General features: G+C 44.0%; 1 protein-coding gene across 1 annotated transcript; it reads right to left on the minus strand.

Annotated features, from left to right (window-relative positions):
- Window positions 1-1451: 1451 nt before the first annotated feature.
- Window positions 1452-12708, minus strand: dlec1 (DLEC1 cilia and flagella associated protein). Its single transcript, XM_068732297.1, has 38 exons — window positions 12559-12708; window positions 12335-12475; window positions 12074-12230; window positions 11837-11950; window positions 11573-11742; window positions 11149-11372; window positions 10710-10794; window positions 10532-10619; window positions 10072-10245; window positions 9830-9966; window positions 9639-9731; window positions 9357-9447; window positions 9098-9260; window positions 8320-8512; window positions 8139-8215; window positions 7779-7941; window positions 7584-7683; window positions 7304-7434; window positions 6988-7149; window positions 6777-6907; window positions 6479-6629; window positions 6134-6250; window positions 5885-6006; window positions 5596-5781; window positions 5437-5504; window positions 5193-5344; window positions 4947-5062; window positions 4787-4857; window positions 4179-4399; window positions 3870-4028; window positions 3648-3770; window positions 3437-3531; window positions 3207-3291; window positions 2868-3065; window positions 2605-2766; window positions 2331-2481; window positions 1704-1821; window positions 1452-1585 (listed from the first exon to the last, which is right to left on the minus strand). The coding sequence occupies exons 1-38, from the start codon at window positions 12640-12642 to the stop codon at window positions 1453-1455; spliced, it is 5106 nt and encodes a 1701-aa protein (XP_068588398.1). The 5' UTR covers window positions 12643-12708; the 3' UTR covers window position 1452.
- Window positions 12709-13653: the final 945 nt, after the last annotated feature.

The raw sequence follows: 13653 nt of genomic DNA on the forward strand, positions 1-13653 counted from the left end.
AGTGTATTGTAACTCATCTTAGCCGTGTGTTGTGCTCTCGTCAGACAGATCCGTGGCATTTCAAGAAAGAAAAGAGACCAAAAATCATTGATAACGGGCACAACAATGTAAACCCGGGCAGTCCTGTCTCCTCTTTTTGGCATTTTAGACCAGACAATCACGATAACAAACGCTCCACTGACCTCGTCCGCAGCATCGCTCTCTTCAGATTAGCTCTGCACAGCACTGTTTTATTGTGATGAGACATGATCAGTAAGACTGCTTCAGTGCAATGAATATCAATTGGACATTTGCATCTCTCTTAGGACTTGTAGATTTCTGTACCACTGAACTGTGCTAGATGAACACCACAGGCAGCTGTTATAAACAATAACAGGCTGTGTGTGCATGTGTGTGTGTGTGTGTGTGTGTGTGTGTGTGTGTGTGTGTGTGTGTGTGTGTTTCTTGTGGCTTTTAGAGCATCACTTTGGAGGATGTTTCAGAGAGATTTTTATGCCAGTTTTATGAAAAGCATTCAAACTGATTTTACATACTAAGAAATAAATACTGTAAGCAGGTGAGGGTTGCAGACGAGTTGCAGGTCTGCACTCAAAGCTTTTTACTGCTGATCCCGGGGGTCACGTAGTGCTGGGAGTCCCCCCCCCCCCCCATCCCCCCGTGGGTACTGAACCAACCTTTACTATCCAAGTAGCACTTGGACAAGATGTGTCTGCGGAAGCACAGTTCACATACTTTTGTTTATCCTTGTGGCTGCCTTTTTTCATCTCAGCTAAAAGGGTCTTCTAGAGAAAATCCATTTACCCTCAGGGCGCGCTGTGGCTGTTATCGACTTGCTGAAAATCAATGAGGCCTTGGCCAGTCAGGTGAGCTCCGCAGCAAAACCTAAAAATAATGTGGATTATATTTTTACAGATCTAACTTTAGAGTAAGTGATGGATTTCCTGTTAGCAAAGCGAGACTGGAGTGGAAGCTGCTGCTGCTGTCTTCGATTTATTGGACTGTAGGGGAAGACTAGAAATCAAGACTTGATACTGTGGTTACAAAGAGTGATATGAACCATCTCTAAATAAGGGAATGCATTGCTGTTTTGATAACCCTTATATTGACACTTAGCTAATGCTATTGCACCTTAAGTGTTAATACCTCTATGTATAATAGCAGGTGATTGAGGACATTGCACTACGTGTCATAAGAACTCACATTAATTTTAACCGCATAAATCCTTCATTAATATGTAAACACACAGATTGAGTGACTATAATCCAGTGAGGGTTTATCGTAAATTAGGTCTCATCATAATAAATGTATCGTCTTGATAGAAAACCTCTAACAAGTTCATAATTTACTCATTATTAAAAGCACTTTTATATGTAAATAAAGTGATAGAGACCTGACAAGTTGTTCTTCATATTTATTTACATTCTTACAAAAGAACAAATAAACAAGTTGCTTTCAGGAGAGCAGGTGATGATTGTGTGACCTGTGCACTTCGTCAAAGGATCCTGTTCCCTGGAGCTGCAGAGTGAGGGGGGTCTTCACCAGACGGGGCTGGATTACCACGATGGCCCTGAACTCTCTGTCCTCGCTAGAACACATAATATGCAAACATCTGTTATTGATATCGTAGTACAATGTTAATGTTATAGTATGAGCTTCTCATAAACCCTGTGTAGACATTGTGATGGTGGTCTGTGGGTTGTTACCTGGGAGTGAAGCTGATCTGGAGACACTGGCTGCCGCTGGTGACGTGGAGCTCCTTCGACCTGGGAGGCCAAAAGTCTGGTGTCACTTTGAACACACGGGAGTCTCCTTCATCTGACTCTACAAAAACACACACACACACATACACACACACACAGGGAAACACACAAGGCAATTACAGGTTGACGAGCTATGCAAACAAAGGAATATGACTCATAATTGACACTACTGACATCAGCTCATGTTGTGATGATATAATTATTACAGCAAACAAAAGAAATTAATTTTTGTTAAACTCTCTCATTATATTTAATTTACTAACTGGGCTACAGACTGGTTTAAATAAGGAAGATGAGTCAGACACCCAGGGCTCAACGACAAGGCTTGTCCGGGGCAAGTAAGCAACTAATTTGCCCAAAAACAGAATAAAACAAATTACATTTTACCCAGACACTAAATATATATATTTATATATATAATAATTGCCATTCCAAAGCACTGTATGTGTAAAAAAAAAAAGCATAATTCCAGTCAGTCAGTTTAGTCAAGTTGTGCATAAAAAAAAAAAACCAGAGCTAACGTAAGAGCAATGATATAGACAACAATATAGAAGACAGTTCAGTAGATACCTAGAACTGATTTCCAGTCAGTGTGGGCTCCGTGTCTGTAGAGGACGACTTCTATTATCTGTGTCTGCCCCACGTAGCAGAACCCAAAGTCGACGCTGTCGCTGGACAGACGCATTGTAACAAGCTCCAAATGGGCACAGAGAGGCACCGTCTGCACAGAGCAGAGAAGAAATGAACTTTGTGAGGTCAATTACCTATTACCGTGCATAATGACTTGTCTTTTTTTCTCCCCTTTGACGCATTTCTACCGTTGAGCTTCACGACAGAGTCTGACCTGCAGGCTGTTGTTGCTGTAGTGAATCAGGAGGTTTTGCTGGAAACACAGCTTCCTTTCCTCTTTTGCACGATGGATCAGCGTCACTCCAGGAGGGACTTCCTCACCTGCTTGGTCTGCATGGTCCAGAAGGGACAGGGAGCTGTGGAAGGCCACCTTCACCTGGTATTCACAGCAAAAAAGAGTACAACTAACTGTCAAGAATGACAAGATAACGGAACATTTTGTATTATCCAGAACATGACCGACTCTCCTCATCTCACCTGCATGCTTTGTTGTGGGTGCAGCACCAGAGACTGGCTGTCACCAGTAGGTGGGTTGCTGGAGGTGCTGGTCCGGACTCGAAGCTGCTGATTAAGCACTCTAAAGGGAGGCTGAGTCTCCAGTCTGAAGTGTAGGGGCATTTCTGAGTTGTTTCTCAGCTGAAAGGCCCGTTCGGTGTCAAATTCACAAACTACCGCCTACGGAGCAAAACGACCAGAAAAGCGACCACTGAGCATGACTGGTCTGAGATACTGAACACCGTTGGGATCAATCCATCATGCATGCACTTCAGTGTGTCAGAGCGCTTTTGATTAGTGTTGTTGATTTCTCAGACCGACCGTCTCTGATTTCGTCTTCAGTAAATCACCGGCTGAGGCATGAAACTCCAGCACCCCCTCGTCCTCCTCTATCTGCACTAACAGCCTGCAGCAACATGGAGCCAAGGGGAAGATGTGACACATAATCAGACCACCTCTTGTCTAACCTCAGCTCATTTTAATTTAGGAAACATAAACAGAGTTGGATTCATTAGGGATTTTGGGGACTTGGTATGATTGTGATTGCTTACACTGCAGGCTTAACGACTGCAAGTAGATCCATTCTGACAGGCTCCAAATCCAAACCCTGAGCTCTTCCAACTTTACCCGGGACACAGGCAGCCATCTGTAAACAAACAACACAATAATAAGGGAATTTTGGTAGCGTCAGAGTCATCTCCTGTGTGCCTTCTCCAGGATTTAAGATTGAAAGACGCTGTTTAGCGTGTTTGAGCCTGTTACCTCGGAGTCTAGACTCAGGAAGCCCAGAGCCAGGCCCACACATCTGGACTCACAACCTGACCCAGAAAGAGTCAAAGGAGTGAAAGAGACATGGATAGTGCTGCTGCCCTTTGCTGGAACCACCTTGAGATAATCAGCAGACCAAGATAATACATCGTTATTCATATCAATAAAAGCAGAGTGGTAAAATGTATGTATGTAGCTAAAGTCTTATCAACGTACTAGTTGCTGGGGTGTGATGCAGTATGGGTAATCCGAGAGGTTGCCCACATGAGGTCTGATGTGAACAGAGAAGAGTTTTTTCTTTGCAGGAGAGGGATAGAGACATGTTTCCTCTTCCTCACAGTCATCCTCGGATACACATTCCTCCCCTTCCCCGCTCTGAAATCAATAGGATTAAGCCGCTTTGAGCCAATGAAATGTGGGTTCACTCACTGGCATTGTAGCCACAATAATTTCCCAGAGGCATCGTCATAAAAGTCATTAAAGTTTATGTTCATGTATCCGTGTTGCGATGTAAAATGGACTCACGGTCATGCTACAGAGGAAGGAGCTCGTCCCCTCAGAACCTCGGGTCGTATTTCTTTCCCAGGCTGTTTGAACGTTCCCACCAGAAATCCTTAATGCGCCACTTAACACCTCGTTTCCATCAGCATCTTTAACTGGAAAGGCGTCTCCATATGCCACCACAACGTCCACCAGTTTATGGTCATTCTGATCTATGTTGTATGTTTCCCAGTCCATGCGAATATCTGGTGGCAAAGATTTAAATTAGATAACTTTATTAACCCCAAAAGGGGGAACTAGTCAGTCAGAGTCACAGGAGACTACACATAAAAAAGACATACTGCTATTGCAGGAGTCAGACTAACACACAAACAAACAAAAAAAGACATTGGTGTAGCTCAGGAATCAGTCCAGCCGCTTAGATTAAAATACAATGTAAATATAATTAATCAATTCATAAATAAAAGCCAAATCATAAATGATGAACCTGAACCAGGAACAATAAAACAGGCAATAGATATGAAAGGAAACATTCAAATTGATGTCAGAAGGTTTACAGTTGTTGGCTCTGAAGAAAGCATGTGAAGCATTGTGGGTATTTGTAACCAGCCACTCCATACATTTTCCCTTACCAAACATGGTGGGATTGTTGATGCGAAAAGAACGAGACACCGTGTCACCTCCAGATACATGAGTGCCAAACCTAATGATGCAAACAGGAATGTCAAACTGATGCAGATATAATGCCATCATTAGTCTACTTTAATTGGAGGGGAGGATAGGAGAACAGACTGTGTTATTGGTCCCTGGTTCTGGTTGTCTGGGCGTGGGCCCATCATTTGGAAGTAGAGTGGGCAGCCTGTCACCGTCATCTGCATGGGAATGAGCGTGGGCTCGAGGTCCCCCACCTACAGGAGGGGGGGGGGAATTAGATTTCAACATTATTCATCAGTCTGCAACAAAATGAAGAGGATCTTACAGTAGAAAGTAAGTTATAATCCTTAAATATCTGCAACAACCCATTGCATGGCATCATACTTTGCATATGAGGTGATCTCTGTATTCGCCCCACATGTCCGTGTAGGCAGTGACGTCCACAGTCCGGGTCTCAAAAGGTCCCAGGGTCCCCGTGTCTGGTAGGACAAAGAAAGCTGCTCCTTTCCCATGAGCCAGCAGGCTGCTCACAAACTCTGCCAATAGATACGGGAAGTTTGAGTGTGCACTCAATCTGCTTTGATTTTAAAAGTGTGTGCTGTGTGCACTAATGAAAAGCTAAGCGTACCCTTGAGGGCTTTTTCTTCTTCTTTCTGAGCTCGAACAGAGTGAAGCGGCTTCTTGACATATGTCAATCTGCGATTAAAATGCAGCGCGCGTCACATCTGCAGTACAGCAAAGTCGGTCTATGATCCATTATTCAGGTTAGTGAGCTAGCTCCCCTTACCTTTTCTCTGACTGGTTCTTTGGCTTTGAGGCATGGCAGGTGAAATAATCCGCCTCTATGATAAAAGGGGCAGGGATAGCAGTTTGATTGGTTATCAGTAACTGCTTAGTAACGGCTCTGTTCAAAATGACGTCGTCGCGAAAGTCAAGCAACAGTGTTGAGGGGCTCTCGTCATCTGGAGGAGAGCTAAAGGCAAAGAAAAGCAACCGTGACTCAACAAACACTAATGCTATGGAGTTAGTGAAGCTATTAGGTGGTTAGATAATAGACTGTAGGCCAAGGTTACTACCAGACACTGGGCAGTGAGTAGGACACACTGAGTTTCTTGGTTTTGGAAGCCATGATGCCAACAACAAGAGGAGAGCTCATCCCCTGGACCTCACAGAGAGCGGCTACCTCAGTCAGATCCAGCTGGACAAAGAGACAAATACATGAAGGATAGGATTCATATACCTGTTGTAACTGTACCATTTCACTGGGGAAAAGGTCACAGTAGAGGAGCTAAGTACGCTCTAACTTCAGTTTCACTGGTACTTACATCTGTGTGAGAGATGAAATGAACTGTGGTCTCCAAACTGGCATTAGGTCCCAGAGTGCTAGAAGAGGGGTCAAAACTGGCTGTACACAGTTCAGCCTGTTTACCCTGGAGCTGAGCCTGGTGGGGAAAATGTAAAACGCACATCATCGAGTATTAATTGTCATAAATCCTAATTTTATCTATGAGAAATAAAAAAAGCAAACAGCTTTACACACGACACGGATTAAGCACCGCAATCATTCAAACAGACCAGGGGTTTCTAACACGATGGCAGCATTCACTGCACCGTTCATTCTTCTCACAGTAAATGAAGTGGTGATAAAAAATGAAGCGATGCCAGCGTACCGTCCAGCTGAAGCGTGAAGGCAGCAGGGTCTGGTTGAAGAGAGTGACGGTTGCCTCGGCAGGAACTCCAACGTAGAGTTCAGAGAAGAGCAGCTCACAGTTCAGCAGACACACCCGTGGAGACTGCACATCTGCTCGCACCGACAAGCGACTGCAACACACAGGTAGTGTCGCTTGTTGTCAACGGGACGGAACGCTGAGTAACGTCATTGTTGCTGGGCTGGTCCCTCTGCGCAGACCTTCCTTTAAGTACAGTGGTTATATTATCTCAAAGAGAGGAACAGTGAAGCATCATTACCATCCCGTTCCATTCTCCACTGTCAACTCCAGCTCTGTTTCATATCGCTGGCAGAAACGGGGACTAAATAGCACATCTACACTGCAAGAGGCCAACGGGGGCAGCACACCTCTGCGTGGTTCCACTGAGATCTAAGCAACAGAGATTCATATAGATTCAATGTTATTTTTATCATAAATGTTTTGCTATATTATTGTCCAGTGTACAGCACCTGTGTGTCCTGGTGGTCCTGCTGATTGTTAGGCCTCTCCTTCAGTGTCCAGGAAGCCTCCAGATGGGTAATGTTAGTGAGGAGCAGAGTGGTCTGTGCCTGCTCCCCGAGCTTCATGAGCCCAAACTCCACGCTGGGCAGACTGAGGGTCACTATGGGACCCTGTCCGAAGTCAAACGACGAACATAAAGAGGTCACAGCTCACAGATAAACCACACTCTAGGAATATCACAGCAACAAATTAGCATTGTGGAATAGAATGATTTTAGCCATGACATGTTCGTTGTTTTGTGATGGTGTTAAGATTCATTCTTACCTTAAAACAGACTTCCACAGCCAAAGTGACGGGCTCGTGGTGGTGCTCTATGTGGCAAACCAGACCGGTCACAACCTTCTCCGGTTTCCCTCCACTCAGAATCAGGTCGAAATCGAAACACTCGTTTTCCTCTTGACCCACAAACGACAGAGCAATCAATAATGAACTAATACATCAACTACATCAAATGGTGTTTACAATTCATAATGTACAAGTGAACCTAAATTAAAGGAGGATTTCTGGATTTCTGTGTTATTCTTCATTGTGCTGTGTGACACACCTATGCTACCAGCAGAGGGCTCTACTTCAATGATGTGGCTGCTGCTGCTGCTCATTCTCTCCCATTGAAAAAAGATGCAGGTTTTGCTGTGGTTCCACATCTAAAACACACAAGACACAGAAACAACCATGAATGACTGTAATTGTGGTAGAAATATAATATCTGTCATGTATGGTTAACATTACTTAAAATAACCTTGAAATGCCTGCGGGTGGTCGAGCAAATAAAAATCTCTCCGGGGATAACAACAGCATAGGGCTCCAGCAGGACCTGGTACGGCTCTGTTGATCCCTTGAGCTCTATCTCCATGACTATGACATCGCCTACCTTGGACCCAGTGCGTACGGGCTGAAGGACACTAGATTTACACACACACACACACACACACACACACACACACACACACACACACACACACACACACAATCAAATACTTTGTTAGATGAAGTGTGCTGAACTTGCTGTGTGATGTCAATTCTTTGGATGTGATGTGTTGGGGGTGTTATTTTTACATACACTTCTACCACAGTGCATACAAAGTCACAGGAACTTTACCCGTTGTCAGTGGGCTCTGGTGACAGATGGGGAACATCCCTCAGGACTAAGTGACAGACACTGTGGTAATCCTTCAACTTAAGAAAACACAACATGACGTGAATTAAGAATCAGCTTTTCGCTTCCAAACAGGACATTCATAATGTAAGAAATATTGTGATTTATTTGGAGTCCTTTGTACTTCTTTAGGGCAAAAGGTGACTAGAAACTCTTGATCCTGGCAGGGGGGCAGAACTCCAGTTAGGGGGCTGACATGGAAAGCATCGTCTGTGGCCAGGTGGAACTGGATGTGTGAGGGCTCTGGGGTTTCCCCTGGAAGGAATGGGTGCAGGTTTGGCTTCATGATCTGCCAGTGGAAAGGCAGCTCCAAGTGGCTTCAGCCCCAGAGAGACAATGAGAGAGAGAGAGACAGACAATGAGAGAGAGAGACAGACAATGAGAGAGAGAGAGAGAGAGAGAGAGACAGACAATGAGAGAGACAGACAGACAGACACAGAGAGAGAATGAGAGAGACAGACAGACACAGAGAGAGAGAGAGAGAGAGAGAGAGAGAGAGAGAGAGAGAGAGAGAGAGAGAGAGAGAGAGAGAGAGAGAGAGAGCGAGAGAGAGAAAGAGAGATTTAATGTGATATTTAATGATCCCCGAAGGGAAACTCTTCTTCTACTTGTGCCGCTGCGCAGAGTCAGCGACAGAGCAGCAGGCCTGGGTCTCATAGTTAATCAGCACTTAGTTTCTCACTTGAGGACACAATTACTACATGTTAATCCTGCCAACACTAGAGGCTTGAATCCCAGTGCTCCAATTTAAGAGGTCTCCCTTCTTACTACGTTATCCTCTGGCCAAAAAGAGCACATGTGATGTTTGTACTTGTGAAGAGACATGACATTAAAACATTTTTTAAAAAACACGATACTATTTCATGCTTCGTAGTGATGACATATGAGAGGGTGAGGCTTACACGTTGTTTCTTATGATGACTTTTTTCTGCTGCACAGAGTGAGGGTTAGACGGGCTGAAACGGACAAAGTGCTCTGCAGTGAGGTCACGCACCTCTCCCACCACAGGAGGCTCCTTCTTCCCAGATACAGATACGAGCTCAAGTGCAATCAGCTGGCCCTCGCCTGGGAAACACACACACATTACAGAGACGATGAACAAATTGTCTTGGACCTTCAAAGTCATATTTTACTAGTTTTCTGATCGCTGAAAAGATTCACCTTCAATGGAAATGTCTTTCACCTGGCAGTTGTCACACACAACAGTGAACACCTGGCAGCTCCTCTCAGCAGTGATGGGGAAGAACACCACCTGCAAACACACACACACACACACACACAATTATTTGAAGCACACAGAGAATGTATAGGACTGAATTTCTATTCAAACACAGTCAGCTGCAGAGAAGTGAAACCTGATGCTTCTAAAACAAACTGTGAAGTAACCCGAGAAGTGAAGCATTGCGTCTACATTTTTTCCATTTACCTCCACAACACACTCACCTCCACCACAGTGGCCTCTCCTGGCTGCAGCACAAAAAGAGACGGGCTGACCGCAAAGGGTGGCTGCTCAGAAAAGTACGTTCTTGCCACAGACTACATAAAGAAAAGAAACAACATGCAGGATACATTTTCAGTAATATTGGATCTAGAACCGTTACTGTATCTTAGATAATGTGTCAGATTGTTTTTACCCTGAGGTTCGAGGCTGGCCACTGGTTCTTGGGGATGATGCAAAAGGTCCCGGCGCTGAAGCTTATATTTTGGCACAAGAACTCAACAAATTTGACCCCTCCGATCAGACAACAACCACAGTCCAGAACTCTCGGTACTGCACAATAATTAAGGGGAAATATCAACAATGCGTGACCGATTAAAGTACACTCATGAGCATTACAACAACAACGGATTGTTGGTAGATTCTTATGAGACTCACATGTGAGTATCGGAGGGGGTCTTCTGGCTGCGATGGACACCCAAAACCGGTGTCCAGCGAGGGTCTCCACCGTTATGTAGTCCTCATAGCCCCCCAAGGAGTCTGGAGCGAAGCGCACTGTGTACTTACAACTCATCCCTGGGGCAACAACACCCCCCTCACCAGGGAATCTCCCTGCCAAAACACATCTCAGTATCATTCCCTTCTTACATTGCACCGGTACAAGTTTCTAAATTCACTTGTGTGCTATTTATCTTCTTATAGCATTCGATACAGTAGTTGGTGCTGGTGTTTACTTACGGGAATGCAACAACAAAACAGGAAATCACCTGATTGCATTCCAGAGATGTATGACTATATTTCTCAAAACTCCTGCATGCCTTTTTGATACGGTCACGATTTCCTCACTATCAACAGGAATGAGGAAGCTGTGTAATCCAATCACAAGAAAAAGGCTCACCCAGGCCGATAGAAAAGTAAGGAGTGCTAGGAGGGATGACTCGGACAGTGCGACTCGCAGAAGTCAAGTTTTTCAGCTCCAGGGTAGTCTAGAATGGGAAAGGGCATCATCTCATTGAAAAGCAGTTGGTAGTTCTGTGTAAAACTGTAATTGTTCCGTATATGTTACTCAAACATACCTCATAAACACGTCCCACACTGTAGTCGGTGAAAACCACCTCTGACGGTTTTGCTAGAAAGGCTGGGAGAGGATTTTCCGTTGAGCTTTCAGGGAGAATGAGCACAAAAACAACACCTGATTATTCTGTCTGTTCTCAACAAAGGCGCTCTCACAGGAAGTGGTGAGCTGGGTTAACGAGCCACCACCGCCAGCACTGAAATCTACGTCAAAACCACAAAGCAAGCGTTTCTGATTTTAGTTTCTATATATGCCAAAGAACAAATTGTCTTTTGCTTTTTAGGTTGGAATCAAAACCGGCGCTGCACTAATATTAACGGAAGTGGGAAAGGGTTCTTGTTGAATCCCAACCCCTTAGCTAACCTTTCTGATGACTGCATCTTATGCATATTAAGCATAGAGGCATGTAGAATCATGCACACGCACACACTCCGGGGTACCTTTGCTTCTCCATCCCTTTCCTTGCACGCTCCATCTTCCCCACTTTTGCTCTGGGACGGACGAGGGATGCGCCACCCTGCTGCGCATCCGGAGGAAGGAAGCGAGGATTGCGTAGGAAGTCGTGGGGATCTTTCAGCTTCTGAAGTTTTTCCCATCCCTCTGCCCGATCCGTCGCGCTTGGCTCATCCTTCCACTTTGGTCTGGGTTTGGTCTGGTCGGACCTCTGAAACATAGTAGTAGAACACTTTCAGTTTTTAAAACTCAGAGGAACGCCTTTTAATAATGTTCTTTTTATGTCTTATTTTGTTCAATTAGTCTACTGTTTCAGTTGGTTATCTATTCATTTCAAATGTAGGCATTCTGTTATTGTAAGATATATCACTCTCTGTCTAATCAAAAGGGTGTAGGCTTGTGACTCCTCACCTCCCTGGGAGCTTTCTTTCTCTTTGGGGTATCTGAGCTGGATTCGAGAGTCAGGCTGCGATCTGACTCATTCATTTCTGGGCTGGGCATTAAAGCGTAACCGTCATCCTGAGGCTCCCTGGACACGTGCATGGCGTAGGCGATGGTAGGTTTGGCAGGATTCAATTTTACTGACAGGAAAGGAATAAGTTCAATATTGAGGAAAAAAACAAACACATTGGCTATGAATAATTTAAGATGAATCCAAAAAAGGGGGTCATGTACTTGGTGCTGGTGCTCTCACTCTGGGTTTTTGTGTAGTTAAGTAGTCCTGGGGGGAAATCAGGTTGTTCATTTTGAGAAGATCGTCGTCTACACACCAGGAAAAGGCTGAATGGACTGAAAATAGACATAAGAAATAACATCAAATAACATCCCTGTTGGTATATTCAAAGTAAATGTACAGATACATTTTTACAACAGCGTAACAGATATCAATTCACGACAATGTTTCCATCACACCTGTGAGGATGCGCTGGTGATCATAAAGATCTCCCATCTCCTCTGTCAGTCTCTCATAGGCCCGGCTTTCTTTGGCCGCAGCCCGAGCTCTGGCCTGAATTATATGACTCTCCAGCAGGTCAGCCTCTTTTATACACCGGCTGTATTCAGAATGAGCCTGTGTGATTGAAAAGAAATGACGTATTTCATAAATACTGTATGACTTCCTCTATTGACTTTACATTGTTAGTTTCAGTAATAGACACCCTGCTGTCAGGCTACCTGTTGGAGCTCTTCAACATATCTGTCGTGGTAGCTGCTTCGTCCATTCTTTGTCTTTATGAGGTTGGACAAAGTGTCTTTCCCAATGATGTCTCTTGAGTATAGGTCCTTAAAGGTGCTTGCTAACACGTGAGAAATGTCCTAAAATACAAGACAGAGATGGTTTAGAGGGGATTTAGTTAATCGTGGGTTAGTTAAGTATTCTTAGCAGCAGGTGTTCATACCTGTGACTTTCCTGATGCAAGTCTGTGACTGTCCACAGACGGATCAAGTCGCGATGTTTCTCTCGTCTCTGGCTCTTCTTGCATGGTACAGGTGTGCCACTCATGCAGCTGACGATTAAATGTGCGTCAACGTTATTCCAGGTATAGCTATAAGTTAGTTAATTAGCGCAAAAGCAACGTCAGAACCGACATGTAGCGTTAGCAAGACGAGCTAGCCTTCCTAACATAACCTATAAACATATGTCCGCCTGCTAAAGCTGTGGATAAAAGTTCATTTTGTTGAAGTCCTTCTGCGCGCGCTGCTGTTCCGCCATATTTGTGTACAGTTGCCATAGCAAAAGCAAACGGTACATCCGCTGTAGACAGTCCACTCCAGGAAGGAAAAAGACACGTTATTTCACTGTAAAACAAACTGCATTTATTACTTTATTTTTACATTATACAGTTTAACTGTATAATGTGCACGAGCCAGAACGTTTGGGAGCTACTGGTGCACTGGAACCATCTTTAACAATGTTGTAGATGTGTTTTTTGGGTAAAATCTCAAACTGAAAAGTAACAGCTGACTTGAGTTTAGTCAAGTGAAGCAGTCTACCTGTAAATTGAACCTAAATGAAGGGCTATCCAACTTACTTTCTATAATACATTAATATTGGCTCTATACTCTGCAAAAACATCAACTGAAGAACAAAAGTTCCCTACTGTCTCAAAAGTCACTGAAACATTGACTAAATACATAATTCTAAGATTATTGATGATGATTATGATTGATTGATATTCATTTAACTTGCTTTACAAAACTAAAACTCGTGATTTTCAAGTTCCATTGGCAGACACATGCTACATTGAGTTAGTGATTAAAGATGGTTTCATTTCATTAAATTAGGATGATTTCAATTATTTAGGATTTCTGAAACATTTTGTGACTCTCACCTGACACACTGAACCATACGAGAATGACTAACTCGTGACAGATCAAACAACTGCACCCGCACACTGCATGCTGTCATTTGAGGTGTGGCATTGTTGCTGCTGCCTGTGTGACTTATTTTCACATATAAGCTACTTGGAAAGAGCAGCTGGCTGTTCTTGTAT

Source organism: Cebidichthys violaceus, unplaced genomic scaffold (assembly GCF_023349555.1).
Source record: "Cebidichthys violaceus isolate CVI_PGR_0920_01 unplaced genomic scaffold, fCebVio1.0.p SCAF_58, whole genome shotgun sequence".
NCBI classification, from domain to species: Eukaryota; Metazoa; Chordata; class Actinopteri; order Perciformes; family Stichaeidae; genus Cebidichthys; species Cebidichthys violaceus.